This window comes from Zonotrichia leucophrys, chromosome 21 (genome assembly GCF_028769735.1).
Source record: "Zonotrichia leucophrys gambelii isolate GWCS_2022_RI chromosome 21, RI_Zleu_2.0, whole genome shotgun sequence".
NCBI lineage: Eukaryota > Metazoa > Chordata > Aves > Passeriformes > Passerellidae > Zonotrichia > Zonotrichia leucophrys.
Window position 1 is genome coordinate 5,445,505 of NC_088190.1, and position 24,233 is coordinate 5,469,737.

The 24,233-nt window shown below is 61.8% G+C and overlaps 2 protein-coding genes across 5 annotated transcripts in view; both read left to right on the plus strand.

Moving 5' to 3' along the window:
- Positions 1-21,668, plus strand: part of HSPG2 (heparan sulfate proteoglycan 2) — a 45,393-nt gene extending 23,725 nt beyond the window's left edge. For 2 of the 3 annotated variants that reach the window (XM_064730357.1, XM_064730358.1), the window contains 54 exons: positions 213-439; positions 518-628; positions 708-808; positions 1,258-1,438; positions 1,984-2,043; positions 2,214-2,336; positions 2,423-2,563; positions 3,374-3,516; positions 3,601-3,736; positions 3,825-3,970; positions 4,055-4,193; positions 4,270-4,424; positions 4,528-4,666; positions 4,792-4,943; positions 5,333-5,471; positions 5,611-5,768; positions 6,071-6,209; positions 6,299-6,450; positions 6,547-6,685; positions 6,766-6,917; positions 7,003-7,141; positions 7,224-7,375; positions 7,459-7,597; positions 7,680-7,831; positions 7,918-8,056; positions 8,147-8,290; positions 8,365-8,499; positions 8,944-9,125; positions 9,871-10,063; positions 10,161-10,340; positions 11,871-12,131; positions 12,359-12,554; positions 12,634-12,731; positions 13,213-13,479; positions 13,554-13,666; positions 13,742-13,889; positions 14,037-14,153; positions 14,403-14,487; positions 14,572-14,716; positions 14,785-14,884; positions 14,969-15,078; positions 15,152-15,260; positions 15,341-15,439; positions 15,931-16,152; positions 16,798-17,030; positions 17,490-17,592; positions 18,523-18,657; positions 19,287-19,340; positions 19,433-19,508; positions 19,639-19,717; positions 19,814-19,884; positions 19,983-20,066; positions 20,196-20,299; positions 21,220-21,668. In XM_064730357.1, the coding sequence (XP_064586427.1) occupies positions 213-439; positions 518-628; positions 708-808; positions 1,258-1,438; positions 1,984-2,043; positions 2,214-2,336; positions 2,423-2,563; positions 3,374-3,516; positions 3,601-3,736; positions 3,825-3,970; positions 4,055-4,193; positions 4,270-4,424; positions 4,528-4,666; positions 4,792-4,943; positions 5,333-5,471; positions 5,611-5,768; positions 6,071-6,209; positions 6,299-6,450; positions 6,547-6,685; positions 6,766-6,917; positions 7,003-7,141; positions 7,224-7,375; positions 7,459-7,597; positions 7,680-7,831; positions 7,918-8,056; positions 8,147-8,290; positions 8,365-8,499; positions 8,944-9,125; positions 9,871-10,063; positions 10,161-10,340; positions 11,871-12,131; positions 12,359-12,554; positions 12,634-12,731; positions 13,213-13,479; positions 13,554-13,666; positions 13,742-13,889; positions 14,037-14,153; positions 14,403-14,487; positions 14,572-14,716; positions 14,785-14,884; positions 14,969-15,078; positions 15,152-15,260; positions 15,341-15,439; positions 15,931-16,152; positions 16,798-17,030; positions 17,490-17,592; positions 18,523-18,657; positions 19,287-19,340; positions 19,433-19,508; positions 19,639-19,717; positions 19,814-19,884; positions 19,983-20,066; positions 20,196-20,299; positions 21,220-21,383 (7,561 nt within the window). In that variant the 3' untranslated portion in view covers positions 21,384-21,668. The remainder of the gene's footprint in view (positions 1-212; positions 440-517; positions 629-707; positions 809-1,257; positions 1,439-1,983; positions 2,044-2,213; positions 2,337-2,422; positions 2,564-3,373; positions 3,517-3,600; positions 3,737-3,824; positions 3,971-4,054; positions 4,194-4,269; positions 4,425-4,527; positions 4,667-4,791; positions 4,944-5,332; positions 5,472-5,610; positions 5,769-6,070; positions 6,210-6,298; positions 6,451-6,546; positions 6,686-6,765; positions 6,918-7,002; positions 7,142-7,223; positions 7,376-7,458; positions 7,598-7,679; positions 7,832-7,917; positions 8,057-8,146; positions 8,291-8,364; positions 8,500-8,943; positions 9,126-9,870; positions 10,064-10,160; positions 10,341-11,870; positions 12,132-12,358; positions 12,555-12,633; positions 12,732-13,212; positions 13,480-13,553; positions 13,667-13,741; positions 13,890-14,036; positions 14,154-14,402; positions 14,488-14,571; positions 14,717-14,784; positions 14,885-14,968; positions 15,079-15,151; positions 15,261-15,340; positions 15,440-15,930; positions 16,153-16,797; positions 17,031-17,489; positions 17,593-18,522; positions 18,658-19,286; positions 19,341-19,432; positions 19,509-19,638; positions 19,718-19,813; positions 19,885-19,982; positions 20,067-20,195; positions 20,300-21,219) is intronic. The other variant, XM_064730359.1, reaches the window with a different exon arrangement.
- Positions 21,669-22,466: 798 nt separating this feature from the next.
- The window catches only part of USP48 (ubiquitin specific peptidase 48), a 36,159-nt gene continuing 34,392 nt past the window's right edge, over positions 22,467-24,233 (plus strand). For both annotated transcript variants that reach the window (XM_064730543.1, XM_064730544.1), the window contains exons 1-3: positions 22,467-22,741; positions 23,624-23,744; positions 23,825-23,966. In XM_064730543.1, the coding sequence (XP_064586613.1) occupies positions 22,608-22,741; positions 23,624-23,744; positions 23,825-23,966 (397 nt within the window). In that variant the 5' untranslated portion in view covers positions 22,467-22,607. The remainder of the gene's footprint in view (positions 22,742-23,623; positions 23,745-23,824; positions 23,967-24,233) is intronic.

Here is a 24,233-nt window from a genome sequence, read left to right on the forward strand (position 1 = left end):
GTGGAGATACCCCAAAGTGCCCATCCTTATATCCACCTTGACACAGTCACCACCCCACTATTCTCATCCTGATGTACTCACTGTGATGTGCTCACCCCAATATACCCACCCAAAATGCTCACCCCGATATACCCACCCAAAATGCTCATACCCCAAAGCACTCACCCCACCCAGCCCACTAGGCTCCCTCAAACCCCCATTGTTCCCCGCAGCTGCGCCCCCGGTTACACGGGTGACCCCACGGTGCGGGGCCAGGGCTGTGTCCCCACGGGGCCGCCCCCGGCGCTGGCCGTGCGCGTTCACCCCCAGCGCACGGCGGTGCCGCAGGGCAGCGCTGTCACCCTGCGCTGCCACGCCGCCGGGGACCCGCCGCTCTACTACCACTGGGTGCGAGAGGACGGGCGACCCCTCCCCGAGGGCGCACAGAGCCGCCACCAAGGTACTGGGTGGCTCTGGGGGTGGGGGGACATCGGGGTGTCCCCAAGGTGTGGGGTGTCACCTGTGTGTCCCCCTCCAGGTGAGGAGCTGCACTTCCCCAGCATCCAGCCCTCTGAAGCCGGTGTCTATGTCTGCTCCTGCCGCAACCTCCGGCACAGCAATGCCAGCCGTGCCGAGGTCATTGTCACCGGTAGGTTGTTGTCACCGAGAGGGGGGGACATGCACGGAGGGGAGGCAGGAGCGGGGCTCACCTCTCTGTGTGGGCGCAGAGACCCCCGACAAGCCCATCACCGTCACCGTGGAGGAGAAGCGGGTGCAGCGGGTGCAGCCCGGCGCCGATGTCACCTTCGTCTGCACCGCCAAGAGCAAGGTGAGGGGAAGGGGGCACAGCATGGCAGGAGTGCTGCAGGGCACCCCTGCGTGTGTGCAGGGACATTCAGGGCATGGAGATACCCCTGGGTGCCCACCGGGTCCTACAGAGCAAAGGGACACCCAAGGATGTACTCATGGGGACATCCAGAGCACAGGAACCGCTGTGCCCATATGGGCCCCCCAAGCCCTCTTGGGTCCTTATGTAGCTCCATGGGACATCCTCTTCCCTTTGCCTGTCTCATCCCATTATCCCATCCCATCCCATTCCATCCCATCCCCTTCCCCATCCCATTATCCCATCCCATTATTCCATCCCATCCCATCCTCTTCCCTTTGCCTATCCCATCCCATTATCCCATCCCAGGTGCCACCTGTCCCACAGCTGGGCATGTGCCCCACCATGTACCCATCCCAGTGGCCTCAGGCCTCCCCATCTTTGCCCCCCAGTCTCCTGCCTACACCCTGGTGTGGACACGGCAGAACCACGGCACGCTGCCGGCGGGCGCCGTGGACTTCAACGGGATCCTGACGCTGCGCAATGTGCGGCCCCAGGACGCCGGGGTCTACGTCTGCACCGGCTCCAACATGCTGGACATGGACCAGGGCACCGCCACGCTCTACGTGCAGGGTGAGCCCCCACACTGTGCCTCACCCCGTGCCCATGGGGTGATGGGCAGTGCCAAGGTGATGGGTGCACACAGTGCCAGGGCAAGGTGTGGTGGTCACACTTGGCCCCCAGATGCTGGGTGTGATGGGCACACTTGCTGTGTGGAGGTTGGTGCCCAGATGCCAGGGTGATGGGCACATTCAATGCCTGGATACCAGGCTGATGGGCTTGCTTGGTGCCCAGTCCTTCAGGTGATGGGCACACTCACCACCCTGGCTGTGCGGTGGCAGTACCCAGATCTGGGGTGATGGGGACATTGAATGCCCAGACACTGGAGTGGTGGGCACACTTGGCACCCAGACACTGGGGCAATGGGCAGGTTTGGTGCCTAGACGACAAGGTGATGGGTAGGTTTGATGCCTGCATGCCAGGGTGTTGGGCAGGTTTAGTGCCTAGATGCCAAGGTGATGGGTAGGTTTAGTGCCTGTGCACCAGGGTGTTGGGCAGGTTTGGTGCCTGGACTCCAGGGTGATGGACACTCCCCTGAGACCCACTCCCTCCTGCAGCTGCCTCAAAGACTCAGATGTTCTATGGACCCGTTGAGTTCATGGAGGGGCACAGACCGGGTAAGTCACCAGGGGAGGGTTCCTGGGGGTCCGCATGCTCCCCCACCCACTGCATGCCAGGGCTCCACGTGCACCCTGCTGCTGGCTGTGCCACGCCACCCCGCTTCCCACCGCCTGGGGACAGCACTGGGGGGCCTGGCCAGCCCTAAGCCCCCCCGGTCTCACCGCAGCTGGCACCGCCAGCGCTCCCACCGCCACCGTGGAGCCGGCCCAGCTGAGCGTGGCACCGGGGCAGCCGGCCGAGTTCCGCTGCGTGGGCACCGGCAGCCCCCAGCCCAGCCTTGAGTGGCTCGGTAGGTGCCCACTGGGGACGGGGGGACACTGGGAGTGGGTGGGGGGACACAGCGAGCAGGGGTGATGGCAGGCCGTGTCCCTGCAGGTGCACTGCCACCACAGGCCGTGGTTCAGGGTGGGACGCTGCGGTTCCCTGCGGTGGAGCCCGCCAATGCCGGGCAGTACGAGTGCCGGGCACGGAGCAGCGCCGGGCAGCACACGGCACGAGCCTTCCTCCATGTGCAAGGTGAGCGGCATCACCATCGTCCCTTTTATCCCCATTATCTTCATCATCAGTCACCCCATTGTCCCCATCATCCCTGTCCTCTCTGTCGTCCCTGTCACCCCATTGTCCCCATCACCCCCATCCCCATCACTTCCATCATCTCCATTATCCCAATCATTCCCATCATTGCTGTCCTATACATCACCCCTGTTGTCCCCATTGGCCCTGTCACCCCTCTTACTTCCATCATCACCCACCATCTCTATCATCCCCATTGTCCATCTCCATTTTCTCCACGGTGTACATCATCCCTGTCATCATCATCCCTGTAACCCTGTCATCTCCCACTGTCCGTCCCCCTCATCCCCACCATCCCACCATCTCATCACCCCATCATGACCACCATTGTCTCTGTCACCTCCCATTCACACCCTTCATTGTCCCCACCATCCCTATCACTCTCATTGTCCCCACTGTTCTCTTCTTCCCCTTCATCCCCCGTTTTCCCCTCATTTCCATCATCCCTCATTGTTCCACTGTTCCCATCACCCTTATCATCCTCATCATCTCTGTCATCTCTGTCCACCCCATTGCTCTCATTGTCCCTATTGCCCCCATCACTCCCATAGTCTCTGTCATCATCATCATTCCATTGTTCCCATCACCCTTATCATCCTCATCATCTCCATCATCTCCATCACTCTCATTGTCCCCCATCACCTCCATCATCCCCCGGTGCCCTTCACCCTCATCGTCTGCATCACTCATGTCACCCCCATTGTCCCCATCCCGCCACTGCCCCCAGCACCTCCCTGATCCCCCTCCCCACAGGAGCAGGCACCCCACAGGTGCAGGTGAGCCCGGAGCGGACGGAGGTGCAGGAGGGCTCCACAGTGCGGCTCTACTGCCGGGTCTCAGGGACCCCCACTGCCACCATCACCTGGGAGAAGCAGGGGGGCACTCTACCGCCACAGGTGAGCGGGGTGCTGCCACCCGTGGGTGCTCCAAGGGGTGTGGGTGCACCACAGGTGCCACTGACTCCCATCCTTGTGCCACAGTCCCGCGCTGAGCACGGTGACATCGCCACGCTCGTCATCCCTGCTGTGACACCGGCTGATGGTGGCATCTACCTCTGCGTGGGCACCAGCGCTGCTGGCACGGCCCATGCTGCTATCGAGGTGGCCGTGGTGCCAGGTGAGGAGGGTAGGGGATGCTCAATGGTGTTTGGGGATGGTTTTTGGGGGCTACAACCCACCCTTGTCACCACTTTTGCTCCCCACAGGGGCGGCACCGCCTGTGCGCATCGAGTCCTCGTCCCCATCCGTCGCCGAGGGACAGACCCTGGACCTGGACTGTGTGGTGGCAGGACCCAGCTCTGCCACCGTGTCGTGGTACAAGCGTGGTGGCTCCCTGCCCGCTGGCCACCAGGTAGGGCACAGCAGGGTGGGCAGCACCCCAAACACTGCCCTGTCCCTGCTGTGTGACACCAAAGCGGGATGTCCCCAACTGCAGGTTTCAGGGTCCCGGCTCCGTGTCCCCCACGTCACTGCAGCTGATTCAGGGGAGTACGTGTGCCGGGCAAGCTTGGGGACCGCTGTCCGGGAGGCATCTGTCATTGTCACCGTCGTGGCCGCATCAGGCGCATCCTATGGTGAGACTGGGCTCAGCAGCACTGCAGGGAGCAGCTGGTTCCCAACAGATGGTCACAGCTCTGTCCTCCCCTGCAGGACCACCTGCTTCAGGTGTCCCTGTCCGGATCGAGGCATCCTCATCCACCGTGGCTGAGGGACAGACCCTGGATCTCAACTGCATCGTGGCCGGGCAGGGACAGGCCACTGTCACCTGGTACAAGCGCGGGGGGTCCCTCCCAGCCAAGCACCAGGTAGGGGACACAGAAGGTGATGATGCAAAGGGCGGCTGGGGTTGATGCACAGCCCTGTGCAAGCCCAGATGGCTCTGGTGACCCCTGTGTCCCCTCCCCACAGGTGTCTGGCTCCCGGCTGCGGCTGCTGCAGGTGACAGCAGCCGACTCGGGCGAGTACGTGTGCCGGGTGACCAGCGGGGCCACCAGCAAGGAGAGCGCGGTCATGGTGACCATCCAGCCCAGCAGTGCCAGCGCCTACTGTGAGTGGGGACAGGGGGTGGCAGTGCCAGCAGGAGGTCCTCATGTGTCACAGCACTGAGCCGTGGCTCAGGTGTCCATACTGGTGAGGTCCTCATTGGTGTCACCCTCCTGTCTCCATCCCCAGCCCCGGGCAACACGACCCCACTGCGCATCGACTCCCCGTCCTCTGCCGTGGTCGAGGGACAGACCCTGGACCTCAACTGTGTCATTGCCAGCCCTGCACAGGCCACTGTCACCTGGTACAAGCGCGGGGGAACCCTCCCAGCCAAGCACCAGGTAGGGGACACGGAGAGGGGATGTCACCAGAGGGGGTGAATGCGGTTGACCAAGAGCTCTGGGCAAGCTGAGGTGGCCCATCCAAATCCTGTTGGCCCATGCAAGGCCAGCTGGCCTTAAGTGACCTGTGCAAATGCAGATGGTCCCATGGAAGCCCAGGTGGCCCCTATAAGGCCGAGTGACCCCATACAAGACCAGGAAACCCCATGCAAGTCCTGGTGGTCCATGAAAAGTTAGGTGACCTATGGAAGCCCATGTAGCTCATGCAAGTCCAGGTAGCCCATGAAAGGTTCGGTGTCCCCATTCAAGCCCTGGTGGTCTCATTCAAGCCCACGTGGCCCCATGGAAGCCTAAGTGTCCCCAGGAACCCCCGTGTCCCCTCCCCACAGGTGTCTGGCTCCCGGCTGCGGCTGCTGCAGGTGACAGCAGCCGACTCGGGCGAGTACGTGTGCCGGGTGACCACCGGGGCCACCAGCAAGGAAACCTCCATCATGGTGACCATCCAGCCCAGCAGTGCCAGTGCCTACTGTGAGTGGGGACAGGGAACACAGGGAGTTACCCATGGGGGTGTGACACCGCTCCCAGTGTCCCTAGGAGGGTCACACACCTGGTGGTGGTCACAGTCCCAGGTGGTGGTCACAGTCTCTAACCCACCTTCTGTCCCCAGCCCCAGGCAGCACAACCCCACTGCGCATCGAGTCCTCGTCCCTGTCATCCCCTGTGACTGAGGGACAGACCCTGGACCTCAACTGTGTCATCGCCAGCCCTGCACAGGCCACTGTCACCTGGTACAAGCGTGGGGGAACCCTGCCAGCCAAGCACCAGGTAGGGGACTCGGAGAGAGGATGTCACCAAGTGGGGAAGATAGGGATGACATACAGCTCTGGGCAAGACCAGGTGGCCCATCCAAGTCCTGGGGACCCCATTCAAGGTTGGCGGTTCCTGGGCAGGCCCAGATGGCCCCGTGATATGGAAGCCTGAGTGACGCCATGAAAGACCAAGTGATGCCAAGGAAGCCCAAATGACCCCATATGAGCCCAGGTGGCCCGTGCAAGCCCAAAGTGGCCCTGTGCAATCCCAGATGACCCCTTGGCAGAGCTGATGGCCCCTGTGTCCCCTCCCCACAGGTGTCTGGCTCCCGGCTGCGGCTGCTGCAGGTGACAGCAGCCGACTCAGGTGAGTACGTGTGCCGGGTGACCACCGGGACTGCCACCAAGGAGATCTCCATCATGGTGACCATCCAGCCCAGCAGTGCCAGCACCTACCGTGAGTGGGGACAGGAGGAGGTCACTGAGGACTGGGGGGCAGTGCTGCAGTCCTTGAGGTGACCCTGCTGTCTCTGTCTCTGTGTCCAGCTGTTGGTGTCACCCCTCCGGTGCGCATCGAGTCCTCGTCCTCCTCCGTGGCCGAGGGACAGACCCTGGACCTCAACTGCATCGTGGCCGGGCAGGGACAGGCCACTGTCACCTGGTACAAGCGTGGGGGAGCCCTCCCAGCCAAGCACCAGGTAGGGGACGCAGAGGAGCATTTTGGGGTGGAAAAGGAATTTTTTGGTGGTATTGAGGGGTTGATGTGCCCGTTCTCATGTGTGTCACCCCTCCAGGTGTCGGGCACCCGCCTGCGCATCCCCCAGGTGACAGCGGCCGATTCAGGGGAGTACGTGTGCCGGGTGACATCAGGCGGTGCCACACATGAGACGTCCCTCATTGTCACCATCCAGACTGGCGCTGGCTCCTCTTATGGTACTGGGATGGGTGAGGGGTGACATAGGGACGTTGTGAGGACACAGTGGTGACCCTATGGACCCTACTGCCACCCCCAGCTGTTGGTGTCACGCCACCAGTGAGGATCGAGACCTCCTCTGCTGCCGTCACCGAGGGACAGACGCTGGACCTCAACTGCATGGTGGCAGGACAGGGTCACCCCCAAGTCACCTGGTACCGGCGTGGGGGGGCTCTGCCTCCAAACAGCCAGGTGGGACATGGGGGAGGTGGCTTTGCCCTGCAGGCCACAATCCTGCATTAGGTGCTGATGTGTCCCCAACTTGTCACGTCCCCAGGTGTCAGGGACCCGCCTGCGCCTTGCCCAAGTGGCAGTGGCCGATTCAGGGGAGTACGTGTGCCGGGTGACCCTGGGGAGCGTCACGCAGGAGGCATCTGTCATTGTCACCGTGCCCAGCAGTGCCAACAGCTATTACAGTGAGTGTGAGAGAGGGCAGCGCTTGGGGACAGTCAGGTGTCACCTTGGTGATGAACGTTCCCTTTCCCTGTCCTCCCCCAGCCTCTGGCATCTCCCAGCCCCTCCGCATCGAGTCCTTGTCCTCGGCCATCGCCGAGGGACAGACCCTGGACCTCAACTGCGTGGTGGCAGGGTCCGGCCCCACCACTGTGACATGGTACAAGCGTGGTGGCTCCCTGCCTGTTGGCCACCAGGTAGGTGGCAGGGGAGGTTCACTCTGAATTTGTCCCATCCCCTGCTCTATGGTGCTGACTTGTCCCCTAACCATTCCCTGCAGGTGTCAGGCACTCGCCTGCGCATCCCCCAGGTGACAGCAGCTGACTCAGGGGAGTACGTGTGCCGGGTGACATCGGGTGGCATCACGCAGGAGACATCCCTCATTGTCACCATCGATGACGGAGACAACCCATCCCACTGTGAGTGCCACCCCCCTGGGGACAGTGTGCCACTGGTGTCAGGGACCACTGGGGCCATTCACCCTCAACCCTGCCCATGCAGCCACCGGCATCACGCCACCCATCCGCATCGAGTCCTCGGCGTCCTCTGTCACCGAGGGACAGACTCTGGACCTGGACTGCATGGTGGCCGGCCAGGGACAGGCCACCATCACCTGGTACAAGCGTGGTGGGGCCCTCCCAGCCAAGCACCAGGTAGGTGGGGACACCGGTGGGGTGGGGGATGCTGGTTGCTGCGCGTGGCTGGGTGATGCCACCACCTTCTGCTATGATGTCCCCAGATTTCGGGATCCCGGCTGCGGCTGTCCCAGCTCTCGGTGGCCGATTCGGGAGAGTACGTGTGCCGGGCTGACACGGGCAGTGTCTTCCGTGAGGCCAGTGTCTCTGTCACTGTCACCTCCCATGACAGCTCCAGCTACCGTGAGTGCGGCCACAGGGTGAGGGAGCATGCTGAGGGGAGATGGGTGATGTGAGTGACCTCGTGGCCTCTCTGTGCCTTTGTCCCCACAGGTTTGCAGAGCCCCATCATCTCCATCGACCCTCACAGCATGGCGGTGGCACCAGGTGAAGATGCCACCTTCAAGTGCCGCGTTCACGATGGCGCCCGGCCTGTCAACATCACCTGGCGGATGGGGCCTGGCCAACACCTTCAAGGTATGGCGGTCCCCAGGGTGGCCCTGGCGTGGTTCCCAGGGTGGCCCTGGTGCTGATGGCTCCTCCTTGCCCAGACAATGTGAAGATCAGTGCCAATGGCTCAGTCATCTCCATCAGCGGTGCCCATGTGGGCAACCAGGGTGCCTACCACTGCGTGGCCTCCAACCGCTTTGGCGTCGCCAGCAGCGTCGTCAACCTCGTGGTGCAAGGTATGAGGTGGCCAGGGCGGCCCTGTCCCTGTCTCCATGTGGTCCAGGTGTCCTCAGGGCACTTTTGTCCCCATCCCCATGTCCTCCTTGTGCCCTCAGGGTGGTCTCCGTGTTACCATGCTGCTGTCCTCCATGTCATCCATGGTGTCCCTATCCCCATCTCCTTTCCATGCTTCAGGTGCTCCTGGAGTGGTGATGCCCCTGTCTGGGGCTGGTGTCCTTCTAGGGGCCCTGGGAGTTGTGATGTCCCCATCCCCATGCAGATGTCCTCCATGGGCTTTGGAAGCTCCTGAGATGTTGTGTCCCCATCCCCACACTCATGCTCATTTCCTCCCATGCTCCCAATGCTCCCAGGGTGATGGGTGCCCCTGTGGCCAGGCACCTTCCAGCTGCCCTTGATGGTGGTGTCCCAATATCCACTCCAATGCTCTCCTTCTTCTCCAGGTGCCCCCACGGTGTCAGTGATGCCACCAGGCCCCGTGACAGTGAAGGAGGGCAAATCCCTGAGCCTGGAGTGCCTGGGCCGGGGAGAGCCACGACCACTGGTGCGCTGGAGCCGGCTGGGCTCCCGGCAGAAGGTGGAGCACCAGACGCTGCTGCACATGGACAGCCAGGCCATCCTGCAGGTGAGGGGGCACCCAGGGGCACTGTGGGGCACCCAGGGGCACTGTGGGGCACTGTCTTGGTTTAGAAAGACAGGAGTCTGCTAAGGAAGGCAGGAGCCTCCCCTGAAATGGAGAATGTAAACCCTCCCCACTCTTCTGAATTGCTATAAATTTTAAATTAAGGGGCTCTCAGGCAAAAAATATGGGAGCAGGAAATAACAGTTCTTTAATAGGGAAAGGAAAAAAAATAAAAGGATAAAATAAACAATGCAGTAAACCAAAACAACACTGACAGAGTCAGAAACCCAACCTGACACCCTGTGGGTCAGGGTGTTGGCGGCAGTCCCATTGGAATTGTGGCTCAGCCCTCCTGCAGTGTCAGGGGTGGTTCTGTTGGAGCAAGGGGGTCCTGTAGAGAAGGATGTGTTCTTCCTCCGAAGATCCAGTGGAAGAAGAGGCAGCTGCTGTTCCTCTGGGGAATCCCGTGGAGAAAGCCGTGCTGGTGTCTCAAAAACCTCTGGACTATTTCTCCGCCCTCTGGGCGGAGCATCTCCCAATGGGATGCAGGGACATTCAATAGCTGTTATCAGCAATGTCCCCTCCCGAGGGTGGTGTGAATGTGGTCACTCAAAGACAGAGATAAGGCAAACTGCCCACTTGACAAAGATAATCTGCCATACAGATGGTAATAGAAAACAACTTGCATTGCAATCTTCAGCAGGCACCCAGGAGTGCCTGGTGCTCATCCCTACCCTGTTCTCCCCAGCTCTCACCAGCCAAGCCAGAGCACGCCGGCACCTACGTGTGCACGGCACACAGTGCCCTGGGCTCGGCACAGGCACGGGTGGATGTCAGCGTGGAGTCAGCAGAGCGGCACCCTGGGGCCCCCGAGGTCACCGTGCCATCCACCGTCACCGTGGTGGCCGGGGACACCGCCACACTGCACTGCACAGCCAGAGGTATGGGGAGCCTGGAGGGAGATGTATGGACATCCCTGGAGAAGGGATGTTCTGAGCAGTGCCTGGCACCACGGTGATGGGCACGGTGTGGTCGTAGGTGACCCAGCACCCCGGATCGAGTGGTCAAAGCTGCGGGCACCCCTGCCGTGGCAGCACCGCGTGGTGAACGGCAGCCTGGTCATCCCTCGTGCCGCGCAGCAGGACTCGGGCCAGTACATCTGCAATGCCAGCAGCCCCCTCGGCTCCACTGAAGCCTTCGTCACCCTCGATGTGGAGAGTAAGAAGGGGACAGTCAGGGGTTGGGGTGCTCCTGGGCTCCTGCTGCCACCTCCGCTATGGCCATCACCTGTCCTTCCTCTGCATGTGGCCACCTCCATCACCACCTCCACCCTTACATCCAGCCCTTCCTCGTGGGACCATCCTGCTCCTTTGCAGCACTCATCCTCCTCCTCTCAAGTTCCTCCCAAGCTCCGTCACCAGCCTTTCCCATGGGTGTGTCCACCTGCCTGTCCTATCCCTGTGCATGTCCCTCTCCACTTTTGCTCTCTCATCATCCATCTAGCCATTCATCATGGATCCATCCATGGCTCATCCAAGCTCAAACCAGTCTCTCTATCTCTGTTCATATCTCTCCTTCCATCTTTTCCTCATGGATCCATCCATCTCATTCAGCCCAGCACACACCCCTCTCTCTGTCTCCTTACTCTAACATCCTTCCTTGTGGATTCACCCATCACTCATCCATCACAGCTCATGTCCATCTCTCTATCTCTGCTCATACCTTTCCATCTATCTTTTCCTTGTGGATTCATCGATCCCAGCACACACCCATCTCCCCACATCCTTTCTCTTCCATCCATTTTTTCCTCGTGAATTCACCCATCCCTCATCCGTCATAGATCACGTCCATCTCTCCACCTCCTCTCACACCCTCCATCCATCCCTTCCTGGTGGACTCATCCGTTGCTCACCCACTCCAGCTGACATTCCTCTCTCTGTTTCCTCTCACACCCCTCCATGCATCTCATCCTTGTGCATCCACCCATCTCTCGTTCATCTTAGCACATGCCATCTCTCCATCTCCTCTCACACCCTTCAGTCCATCCCCTCCTAGTGCATCATCCATCTCATCCATCCCAGCACATGCCCAGCTCACCATCTGCTCTCAAACTCTGCCAGTCACTGACCCATCCACCCACATACCTACCTCTTCCTTGTGGATTCATCCATCACTCAGCCATCCCAGCTCTCATCCATCTCCAAACTCTTCTACCCATCTCTTCTTTGTGCATCCATCCATGTGATCCATCCCAGCATACACTCGTTTCTCAATCTCCCCCAAATTTCTCCATCCACACCTTCCTGGTACATCCATCCATCATTCAATCCTTCCAGCTCACATCCAACTCTACAGTTACTGACTCCTGCATCCATCTTTTCCTTGTGTATCATTCATCTCATCCATCCCAGCACACACCCAAGTTGCCATCTCCTCTCAGACTCTCGAATCATCCATCCATCCATCCATGAATTCCATCCATGGTTTCCATCCATCCATCCATCCATCCATCCATCCATCCATCCATCCTTTCCTTTCCTTCCTTCCTGGTGGATTCATCCATCACTACTGGCCATCCCACCCCTCCATGTCTCCATCTCCTCTCACTCCTCCCTCCACCCATTCCTCATGGATCCATCCAGCTCTCATCCACCCCAACACACGCCCACCTCCATCACCCCCTACACCCCTCACCACCACTCTCCTTGCACCCTTCCACCATGGCTGACAGCTCCCCCCATCCCGCAGCCCCTCCGTACGCCACCATTCTCCCAGAGGACACGGCGGTGCGGGCCGGTGACGCGGTGCAGGTGCAGTGCCTGGCCCACGGCACGCCCCCGCTGCACTACACCTGGGACAAGGTGAACGGCAGCCTCTCAGCACGCGTGGCCCACCGCGCCGGCCTCCTCCGCCTCAGCCCCGCTGCCCCTGCCGACGCCGGCACCTACCGCTGCCTTGTCACCAACCGCGTCGGCACCGCCGAGGCCTTCGCCCGCCTGGCTGTTCACGGTGAGCCCATCCCAGCCTGGGTACTGGTTGTGCTCCACATTGGGTGCTGGCAATGCTGATGGGTGCCCTTGGAGCTCTGCATCCTGCCCAGGTGATCCCGGTGCTCTCCAGTACCACTGGGGCTCCACATCCCCCTGGATGCTGCCGTTGGGAACCACTGGGTCTCTGCATCCCACCCCGGTTATCCTGGTGTTCCTAGTACCACTGGGGCTCTGCATCCCTTCCAGGTGATGCTGGTGAAGGTGGGGACATCGCTGGTGGTCCCTTGGTGGTGCGAGTGACACCAGGGAGCCTCGTCAAGGGGGTGGGTGGCACTGCCGAATTCGCCTGCTCTGTCTCCGGTGACCCCCGTGCCCATGTGGAGTGGCTGAAGGAAGGTGGGGAGCTGCCCCCCACCCACAGCGTGCGGGATGGGGTGCTGAGGTAAGGAACATGGGATGGGGAGGTGGGATCCTCACGCTGGTCCCTCGTGGGGTCCCTCACCCTGGCTGTGTCCCCGCAGGATGCCGGAGCTGGCGCCGGGGGCGCAGGGCGTGTACGTGTGCCGGGCCAGCGGCCCGGGCGGGCAGGCAGAGGACAGGGCCACCCTCACTGTCCAGGGTAGGAGCATCACCCCAGCACCAGGAGACACATCCACCCCCTGATCTGCCCCCCACCACCAAGGGCACCCCAGGACCCCCATGTCCCCCCACTGAGGGGCAACCCAGCACCTTCCATCTCCCTACACACACAGGCACCCTGATAGCCCCCAATGCTCAGGGTGACCTGAAATCTCTCCTCAAGCCTACAGGCACCCCAATACCCCCATTCTTCCCCATGCCTGTGGACACCCCAACACAATCAGTCTCCCTCCACACCCATGGACACCCCAGTGCCCCCTATCTCTTCCCACAGCCATGACCACCCTGGTACTCCCCAAGTCTCACATTCTTACAAGGACTCCCAACACCTCTGACCTCTCCCCATTCCCACAGCCACCCCAATTGTCCCACATGCCCTCAGAAGCCCTGTTTCTCCCTATCTCCCACTCCACTGCCTCCCTGTGCAAGATGTTCACCCCAAATCCCCACTGTCCCACAAGCTCTTCCCAGGGCCCTGATCAACATCCGGACCGCGGTGCAGACGGTGCTGGCAGGGACAACAGTGGAGCTGGAGTGCCTGGGCCTGGGGGAGCCCCGTCCCCACGTCACCTGGAGCAAAGTGGGGGGCCGCATCCGCCCCGGGGTGCTGATCCGTGCTGGCACCCTCACCATGGAGCAGGTGGAGCGGGCGGACGCGGGGCAGTACCGCTGCACCGCCACCAACGCCGTGGGCACCGTCCAGTCCCACGTCATCCTCCACGTGCAAGGTGAGCAGGGGGACGCAGAGGTGGGGACACACAGCGTGTCCCTGCAGGTTGGTGACACCTCCATGTGTCCCCAGCCGCTCCTCAAATCGCCGGGCAGCCAGAGGTGAAGGAGGTGTCCCTCGGATCAGCGGCTGTTTTGCCGTGCTTGGCATCTGGCTTCCCAGTGCCGGAGATCACCTGGAGCAAGGTACGGTGGAGGGGTGGGTGTGGCAGGGGTTGTGGGGGCTGTTTGGGGGTGCTGAACCCCTCTGTTGTGCCACAGCTGGATGGGGAGCTGCCAGCAGGTGCCAGGGTGCAGGGGAACGTGCTGACACTGCCAGCCGTGCGCCCCGAGGACGCCGGCGTCTACACCTGCGTGGCTGCCAACCACCGTGGCCAGCAGACAGCCTACTACGTGCTGAAGGTCCAAGGTGAGGACAGACAGAGGGATGGATGGATGGATGTTGGATGGATGGATGGATGGATGGATGGATGGATGATGGCTGGATGGATGGATGGATGATGGATGGGGGCAGAGATGATGTGCCCCACCCCTCCTTACCCTCCCATCCCTGCAGAGCACGTGGTCCCCTATTTTGGGCAGTCGCCCCGCTCCTTCCTCCCCCTGCCCACCATCAAGGATGCCTACAAGAGGTTTGAGATCCTCATCACCTTCCGACCTGATGCTGCTGATGGTGAGCCTGTGTGCCCCAAGTGCCCTCTGTGTCCACCTTCCTGTCCCCTCCATCATTTCCCCCTCCCTTCCCTGCCTTCATCCTCCCCTCCTCTCATGCTCCACTTGCCCTCCTTATCTCCCATTCTCCATTCATCTGAGACCCTCCAGTTTATGGGGGATTTCTCCTCCATTCTGGGAGGATTTCGGGGTCCCCTAGGATGTCTCCCCCATCTCAGGATGTCCCATCTGATCTCCTGCCACCCCTCAGGTCTTCTCCTGTACAACGGGCAGCGGAAAAACAGCGGCGCCGACTTCATCTCCTTCGGGTTGGTGGGTGGACGCCCCGAATTCAGGTGAGACCTATGAGAGGGTGTAGGGGAGAGGTGGGAGATGGGTGCCAGCATGCACCCACACCCCTTGTACCCTCATAAAACCAGGTTTGATGCTGGTTCGGGCATGGCCACCATCCGGCACCCCACGGCGCTGCGGCTGGGCGAGTACCACACGGTGCGGCTGCTCCGCAACCTCACCTGGGGCTCGCTGGGCCTGGACGGGCACCCGGCTGTCAATGGCACCTCCCAGGTACCACTTTGGGCTGTGGGGCGGGGGTCAGGGGGCTGGAGCTGGTGCCCACCCTCGTGTGCCTGCAGGGGAAGTTCCAAGGGCTGGATCTGAACGAGGAGCTGTACCTGGGCGGGTACCCCGACATCGGCGCTGTGGCAAAGACGGGGCTCAGCCGGGGTTTCATGGGTGAGTGAGGGGTTTTGGGGGGCACCAGGGTGAGGGGGTGCTGGGCATCATGTGACAGTTCTGCCCATCTCCACCGCCCCACAGGCTGTGTGCGCCAGCTCCGCATCCAAGGAGAAGACGTGGCCTTTGGGGACATGGACCTGCAGGCACACGGTGTCACCAACTGTCCCACCTGCCAGGACCGGCCGTGCCAGGTGAGTTTGGAGGGGAGGAGGTGATGCCCACCCATCCCTGGCCATGCTGACACCCGTGTCACCCCTCACCCAGAATGGCGGCGTGTGCCAGGACGATGAGAGTGGCACCTACGTCTGTCGATGTCCCCACGGCTTCACTGGCAGCAACTGCGAGTACTCACAGGCTCTGCACTGTCACCCGGGTAGGTGACACCACTCCCTCCATGGGGACATCGTCCCAGGGTCCCTTCAGGATGGGTGCTCATGGCTTCTCACCCCACAGAGGCGTGTGGGCCTGATGCCACCTGCGTCAACAGGCCGGACGGGCAGGGTTACACCTGCCGCTGCCACCTGGGCAAGACTGGGGAGAGGTGCACCGAGGGTGAGCGACACAGGGACACAGCTGGGACCATCCTGGGACATGGGGACAGGGTGGAGACCACCTAGGGAAATGGGGACATGGCTGGGACCACCCTGGCGACATGGGGATGGTGTGGGGCTGGGTACCACCTTGGGGACACTGGCAAGAGGTAAGGACCAGCCAGGAAAATGGGTTGGATGGGAATGGAGGCTGGGGTCCCATCCTGGGGATGTAGGTTGAGTCTCACCATGGGGTTGGACATTGGGCCCTACTGTGGGGTTGGAGGTTGAGGATAGAGGCTGTGGATGGAGGGAGGGAGGGAGGGAGGATGGATGGATGGATGGATGGATGGATGGATGGATGGATGGATGGATGGATGGATGGATGGATGGATGGATGTTGTCTCACCCTGGGGATGAAGGCTGTGGATGGGTGTTGCTCTGAAGATGGAGCTGGAGGTCCCACCTTGGGGATGGTGAGGTCCTGTGCTGGGCACTGACTGGGATGTGCAGGTGAGGTGGTGAACGTGCCATCGTTCGATGAGGAGGGAGCCTTCGTCTCGTACCCGCCCCTCACCAATGTGCACCACGAGCTGCGGCTGGAGGTTGAGTTCCTGCCCCTGGCTCCCGACGGGCTCCTGCTCTTCAGTGCTGGCAAAGCCGCCCCTGTCGAGGACTACGTGGCCTTGGCCATGATCGGTGGCCACCTCGAGTTCCGCTACGAGCTGGGCTCAGGTGGGTGGCACTGGGCAGGGGACACTGGGGACAGGTGGCACTGGGGACTGTGGGAGTGAGGGGATGATGTGATGGTGTTTGCAGGGGTCTTAGGATGAGGGAAGAGATGAGGATCTGACTCCATGTTTCAGAAGGCTTGATTTATTATTTCATGATATATATTATATTAAAACTATACTAAAAGAATAGAAGAAAGGATTTCATCAGAAGCCTAGCTAAGAATAGAAAAAGAAAGAATGATAACAAAGGCTTGTGTCTTGGACACAGTCCGAGACTGACTGTGATTGGTTATTTATTAGAAACAACCACAAGACCAATCACAGATGCGCCTGTTGAATTCCACAGCAGCAGATAACCATTGTTTACATTTTGTTCCTGAGGCCTCTCAGCTTCTCAGGAGAAAAAAATCCTAAGGAAAGGATTTTTCATAAAACCTGTCTGTGACATGGTGACACAGCATCACCAGGTTTCACTGGCATGAAAGAAGTCCCTGAGCCACAGCGGGGTTCTCTGGCACCATTGGGGTCCCCAAATGTCGCTGGGGCCCTTGGGAGTCATTCTGGTCCCCAAGCATCACCCAGGGCACATCTCAGGTCCGTGAGTATCCCTGGTCACCCCCCATAACACTAGCCCCTGTCCCCACAGGCCCGGCCGTGCTGCGGAGCGCAGAGCCGGTGGCCCTGGGCCAGTGGCACTGGGTGACAGCTGAACGGATCCACAAGGACGGGACGCTGGTGGTGGACGATGCCGCCCCGGTGAAACGCTCCTCGCCCGGCAAGAGCCAGGGGCTCAACCTGCGCAGCCCCCTGTACCTGGGGGGCACCGAGCCCCCCCTGCGCCCCCCCACCAACGCCTCCTTCCGCGGCTGCATCGGAGAGGTGAGACCCCCTTGTGTCCCCTCGGAGGGCAGGGGACCCCCTCAGGTGCAGAGTGGATTCCCCCATACTGGGGACGTGATCCCCTTGGTGGGGAGGGAGGTGACCCCCACTGATGTCCCCTTGTTGGGGGGATGACCCCTCTTGGTGTCCCTTGGGGAAGATGACCCCGTTGGCGGTGTCCCCTTGGTTGGGACGTGACCCCATTGTTGGGGAGGTGACTTCCCTTCACATCCCCTTGTTGGAGTTCCCTCACTGGGTTAGTGATGCACCACATCCTTGGTGTCCCCTTGGTTGGAAGTGGCTGGGTGACGGTGCCATTGGTGTCCCCTTGTTGGTGTCCCCTCATTGGAGCGGTGCCCCTCACTGGTGTCCCCATTGGTGTCCCGCTCGGGCAGTGCCCCCGGCGGCAGGGCAGTGACAGTGACAGTGACAGTGGCGATGTCCCCGGTGTCCCCGCAGGTGTCGGTGAGCGGGAAGCGCCTGGAGCTGCGGGAGCGGTTCCTGCGCAGCCGGGGGGTGCGGCCCTGCGGCCACCGCGCCCCGTGCCGCCCGGGGAGCCGCGGTGAGAGCGGGGACACAGGGCTGGGCTGGGGGCGTTTGCACGCGAGTGTGCATTGCTGCGTGTGCATTACTGCATGTGTGTGCTGTATGTGCATTACTGCGTGTGTGCATTGCTCCATGTGTGTGTATGTGTCTGTGCAGTGTGTGTGTGCAGTGTGTGTGCATTATGGTTTATGTGTGTGTGCATTACTGTATGTGTGTGTTGCACATGTGTATGTATGTGTGCAGTCTGTGTACATTACTGCCTGTGTATGTGTGCACTGTGTGTGCATTACTGCATGTGTGTGTTGCACATGTGTATGTATGAGTGCAGTGAGTGTGTGCAGTGTGTGTGCATTACTGCGTGTGTGCTGCACATATGTGTATGTATGTGTGCAGTGTATGTGCATTACCACGTGTGCATTACCGTGTGTGCATTACTACGTGTGTGTGCTGCATGTGTGTGTATGCGTGTGTGCTGCGTGTGCACTGTGTGCATTTGTACGTGTGCTCTGCATGTGTGTGCACATGCACTCTGTGTGCATTTTATGTGTGTGTGTGCACACGGTTCACAACTGCTCACTGTGCATTTGCACACACTCAGTTCACACATGTTCATTGCACACACCTGTTCACTGCACACACCCATGCATTTGCATACACAGTTCACACCTGTTCACTGCACACACCTGTGCATTTGCACACTCAGTTCACACCTATTCACTGCACACACCTGTGCTGTGCACACACAGTTCACACCTATTCACTGCACACACCTGTGCCATGTGCATACACAGTTCACACCTGTTCACTGCACACACCTGTGCTGTGCACACACAGTTCACACCTGTTCACTGCACACACCTGTGCCCGGCATGCCCCACGGGCTGTGCCCATGTGTGCCGTGCACACTGACCTGTCACCTGCAGTGACTGTGTCCCACTGTCCCCAGGCCCGCGCTGCGAGGATGAGGAGGAGGAGGAGGCCGAAGGCTGTCACCCGGCCCGGCCCTGCCTGCACGGTGGCTCCTGTGTCCATGGCTCCTGCCACTGCCCCCCGGGACACAGCGGGGCCCGCTGCCAGCACCGTGAGGGGACAGCACAGGGACATGGGGGGACACCTGGGGACACAGGGAGGAGCATGCAGGGACACTGCCAGCACAGCGAGGGGGAACACATGGAGGGGCATGGGGGGACACCTGGGGACTCTTGAAGACACGGTGGGACATCTCAGGTCACTGGAGGACATGGGGGTGACACAGGAAAGACACAGGGACACCCCAGGACACAAGGGACGTGCACACTTGGGGAATGCTTGGAAATATCTGGGGAGGCTTGGAGATGGTTTGGGACGTGTGGGGAAACTTGGGGACATGGGGAGACATCTGGGGACATGGAGGAGGTCACTTAGGGACACACATGGGGACACATGACAACATTTGGAGACACCTGGGGATACCTGGAGATGCTTGGGGATTGACTGGGGACACAGAGGGACACCTGGGGACATGGCAGGGACACACGCTTGGGGAATACTTGGGAATAAGTGAAGCCACCTGGGGACATGGGGGACACCTGGGGACACTGTTGAGGATATACACTTGGGGGATACTTGGGGATGCCTGGAACAACTGGAGACACATGGGGACGTGTTGGGGGGACACTTGGGGACACCAAGGTGATCCATGTCCCCCCTTTACCCCCTCTTCTCCCGCAGGCTCAGCGCTGGCAGAGCTGGAGCAGGACTGGCAGGAGGGCAGCGGGGGTGGCGGTAGGTCCCTGCCCCCATTTCCCCTTTTTCCCCCCCAAAATGCAGGCGGGGCCCCCTCCTCTCATCCCCCCTGACCCCCCATCTCCCCGCAGACGCCCCCGGGCAGTTCAGCGCCGCATTCCAGGACGGTTCCTACCTGGCCCTCCCTGGGCACCTCTTCCCCCGTGGGTGAGTGACACCCCCAGTGGGTGCTGCACCCCTCCCCACCATGGCACCCCCGTTTTTGGGGTGCTGCGCTCCCCCCCACGGCACCACCCCTATTTTGGGTGCTGTCCTCCATCACCTCCTCCCCTTGCAGCCCCCCCGAGGCTCCTGAGACCATCGAGCTGGAGCTGAGGACGCGCAGCGCCCAGGGGCTGCTGCTGTGGCACGGCGTGGTGAGACAGGGGACACAGGGACAGGGGGCACCGCCTGTGGGACCCCTCGGGCTGGGGGTCCTGGTGCCCCCTGCTCACCCCCCTTTGTGCCCACAGGAGCCCGGCGAGGGCGGCAAAGCCAAAGATTTCCTTGGCCTCGGGCTGAAGGATGGGCACCTGGTGTTCAGGTGAGGGGGAACCATGGGGTGACATGGACACCGGGGGTCTCCTGAGCCCATGGGGTGCCCCCGAGGTGCCCTGCACACTGACACTGTGCCACCCACAGCTACCAGCTGGGCAGTGGCGAGGCCACCATCACCTCTGAAGACCCCGTCAATGACGGCGAGTGGCACCGGGTGATGGTGACAAGGTGGGCAGGGGTCTGGGTGTGGCACAGGGTGGGGCAGGGGATGCAGGTGCTGACGGTGACAAGGTGGGCAGGGGTCTGGGGGTGGCACAGGGCGGGGCAGGGGGTGCAGGTGCTGACGGTGCCCCGCAGGGAGGGCCGGCGTGGGCAGCTCCAGGTGGACGGAGAGGAGCCGGTGAGCGGGGAATCACCTGGATCCAACGTCATGGCCAACACTGAGGGCAGCGTCTACGTGGGTACGTGGGACTGGGGACACGAGGGGCATGGGTTGGGACACAAATGGACACAGGGTGGGTGTGGGATGGACGTGGGATGGACATGGGGTGGATGTGGGGTAGATGGGGTGAGGCGTGGGGTGGGACAGGGGATGGACATGGGGTGGGACACAGATATGGGGTGGGATATGGCATGGACACAGAATGGGACATGGGATGGACATGGGTGGGACATGGGATGGGCATGGAGTGGGATATGGCATGGACACAGAATGGGACATGGGATGGACATGGGTGGGACATGGGATGGGCATGGAGTGGGATATGGCATGGACACAGAATGGGACACGGGAGAGACATGGGGTGGGACATGGGATGGACATGGGGTAGGACAGGGGCTGGACATGGGATGGGACACAGATACTGGGTGGGACACAGGATGGACACAGAATGGGACACGGGTTGCACATGGGGTGGGACACAGATACAGGGTGGATATGGCACGGACATGGGGTGGGACATGGGATGGACATGCGAGAGGACACAGAAACAAGGTGGGATGTGGCATGGACACAGAATGGGACATGGGATGGGCATGGGATGACACTTGTGATAAGACACCAGGTGGAACATGAGATGGGACACGGGATGTACACATAACGGGACACAGGATGGACACATGGTGGACATGGGGTGGGATAGGGGATGGGCATGGGAGGACACTTGGGAAGACACCTGGTGGAACATGAGATGGGGCATGGGGTGGAGCAGAGGATGGGAGGCAGGGAGAGGCATGGGATGGACGCAGGACGGGACACCTGGGTGGTGGCACATGGGGTGGGGACACCTGGCGGGACACAGGACAGGCGTGGGCAGGTGTCCCGGCCCGGAGGGGGGCGGGCCCAGCGGAGCCCCCGCCCAGCGCCTCCCGTACCCCGCAGGCGGCGCCCCCGACCCCCGCGCCCTGACCGGCGGCAAGTTCAGCTCCGGCATCTCGGGCTGCGTGCGGGGACTGGCGCTGGAGTCCGCCGGCATCCCCCGACACCCCATCGACCTCCGGCACGGCGCCCTGGGGGGCTCCCCCGTGCCCCCCTGCCCCTCCTAACCCCCCCGAAACAGGGTTTGGGGGGAATTTGGCCAAGTTTATTCTTTTCCAAAAACAAACCACCAGGAGGAAACGGTGCTTCGCTGCCCCGGGGTGACTCTGGGGGAGGGGGCCGGGACCCCCAAAAATGTTTACACCCCCCTTCCACCGGCCCCCCGAAACTGTGCCGGGGCGGCCGGGCCGCCTGGGTGCCCCCCGGGGTGGCGGCGGGGTGGGGGCGCGAGGGACAATCGGGGTGCTGCGGGGACCCCCCCGCGGGGACAGCTATTAAAGGAGAGACAACCAGTGCGGCTGCCGTGTTTGGGGGGCTGGGGGGCGATGGGATGGGAGGCATGAGGCGTGGGGATGTAGGGGGGCTGCAGGGGCGTGGTGTGAGCGGGATGGTTTGGGGGGGCTGTGGGGGTACAGGAGAGGGGTGCAGTGGGAGGGTTTAGGGGATGCAGGGGTATGCGGGCCCCGGAGATTATGGTACAGGGAGGATTACAATATTGGGGTGCGGTATGGGGTGTGGGATATGGTTTGGGGGTGTGGGAGCTCAGGGGGTCCGGGCTTCTATGGCGTGGGGGGCTGCGGGGGATGACAAGGGGTGAAGAGGAGTCTGGCGGGGGCGCAGGGCTCCGGGGGTTCAGAGGGGTCTGGGGGGGGTACAGGGCTGGGGAGCTCAGAGGGGTCTGGGGGAGGGTGCAGGGAGCTGGGGAACCCTGGCGGGCTCTGGGGGCGCGGTGTGGGTGGTGGGACCCAGCGTGGGCCCCGCGCCACAGGCCCCGCCCACATGACCACAGGCCCCCCACAATGCAGCGAGCACCGCCCACTGTGCCATAGACCACGCCCGTCTGACCACAGGCCACGCCCATGTCGCATCAGTTTCGCCCCATATCAAGCGAGCCCCGCCCTCTTCGCTCACAGGCCACACCCCCTCCGGCTGCGCATGACAGCCACGCCCCCTAGGGCTCAAGCCCCGCCCCTGGCACGCAAGAGCCCGTACCTGTGCGCTCAAGCCACGCCCCTATGGCGAAGCCCCGCCTCCAGCCCCTCGCGTCGCGGCCCGATATCGTCAGCGCCTCGCGCCGTCACCGCGTCGCGCTCGTGGCGTCAGCGGCCCTGACGGCGGCGGGAGGGGCCGGGCGGGACCGGGACCGGGCCGGGACCGGGGCGAGGAGCGGGACGAGGAGCGGGACGAGGAGCGCGCCGGGCCGGGGTAGCCCCGGCGCGCCGGCGGGAGCGATGGCGCCGCGGCTGCAGCTGGAGAAGGCAGCGTGGCGCTGGACCGAGACGGTGCCGCCCGAGGCGGTGGCGCAGGAGCACATCGAGGCGGCCTATCGCGTCCGGCTGGAGCCCTGCCAGCGCGGAGCCTGCCGGTACCGCGGGGCAGGGCCGGGCACACAACCCTCCGAGCCCCTGCTCCCTCCCGCCATGAGGCGCGGGGCGGTCCCCAACCCTGCCGGGCTCCCGCGGGGTCGGTGGAGGCTCCCCCGTGTTCTCTTCTGGGGGACGCCATCCCCGGGGCTGGGCCCTCAGCGCTCTGTGTGTCCTTGTGGGGCTCCCTTGGCTGGGGGGAACTTCTGTCCCTCTGCTCAGACACAGGGGACCGACCCTCTCCGGACTGTGGGGAACCCTCTCCTTCTCTGGCTCCTCTGATGTAGGGGAACTCCCCTGGGGTGGTGGGAGACCCTCATCCCAACCTGGCTCCCAAGCAGATAGAGGGCACCACCCTGGTGTTGTGGGGTGGGTTCTTCAGATACAGGGGAGCCCCCATGGGGTGGTGGGGAGCTCCTCTCCTTGCTTGTTCCTCCCCACTTTTAGGATAACCTTGAGGTTGTAGGGAATCCCTCTTCTTACCTGGCTTCCCAGATGGAAGGAAATATTCCCACCCCAGGGTTGTAGGGACCCCTCTATGCCTGGCTCCCCGTTTATGGGGGATCCCAGTGGGCTGAAGGGAACCCATCTTCTTGCCTGGAGTTGGGGCAAGCCCTGTCCCTGCCTGGCTTCCCTGATACAGCAGATCCCCTTGGTCCTGGCATCCCTTTTTTTTTACCTAAAAACCCCTCTGGTTCTCCACCTCCTTCCTCACCCATGACCACTGTTTTTGGGGAGGGGGTTTTCCATGTCTCATCCCATTCAACATTACGTGCTTCCCCATATCCCCCCCAGTGTCACCCTGCCAGCCCCTGGGGGACATGGGGGTGACAGCTGGGGTCTGTAGGGGACATAGGGGTGACAGCTGGGGTCTGGCTCCCCAGGAGGAACTGCCGGGGGAACCCCAACTGCCTGGTGGGCATCGGGGAGCACGCGTGGCTGGGCGAGATCGATGAGAACAGCTTCCACAACATCGACGACCCCAACTGCGAGCGCCGCAAGAAGGTACCAAACCCCCCCCGGGAACCAGGGACACGCTGGGGACAGGGCAGGTGACCTCAGCTGGCTCTTTCTCTGCTCCCCAGAATGCCTTCGTGGGCCTGACCAACCTGGGTGCCACGTGCTACGTCAACACCTTCCTGCAGATGTGGTTCCTGAACCTGGAGCTGCGGCAGGCGCTCTACCTGTGCCCCAGCGCCTGCGGGGACGGCGTGCCCAAGGACACGGGTGAGAGCTCAGAGGGGTTTGTTCCCTCCCTAAAACCCCACCTTGGCGTTAGGCTGGTCAGGAGAACTCATGGGGGAAGCTTGGGCTGTTCCTGCCGTCCCTGCACTGTTGGTTTGGAGCTGTCATCTGGATTTTGGGAATGAACTGACCTTAATCCAGGTGATGTTCTGTGACCGTGTTCACAGGGGTCTTGGGATGAGGGAAGAGATGAGGATCTGACTCCATGTTTCAGAAGGCTTGATTTATTATTTTATGATATATATTACA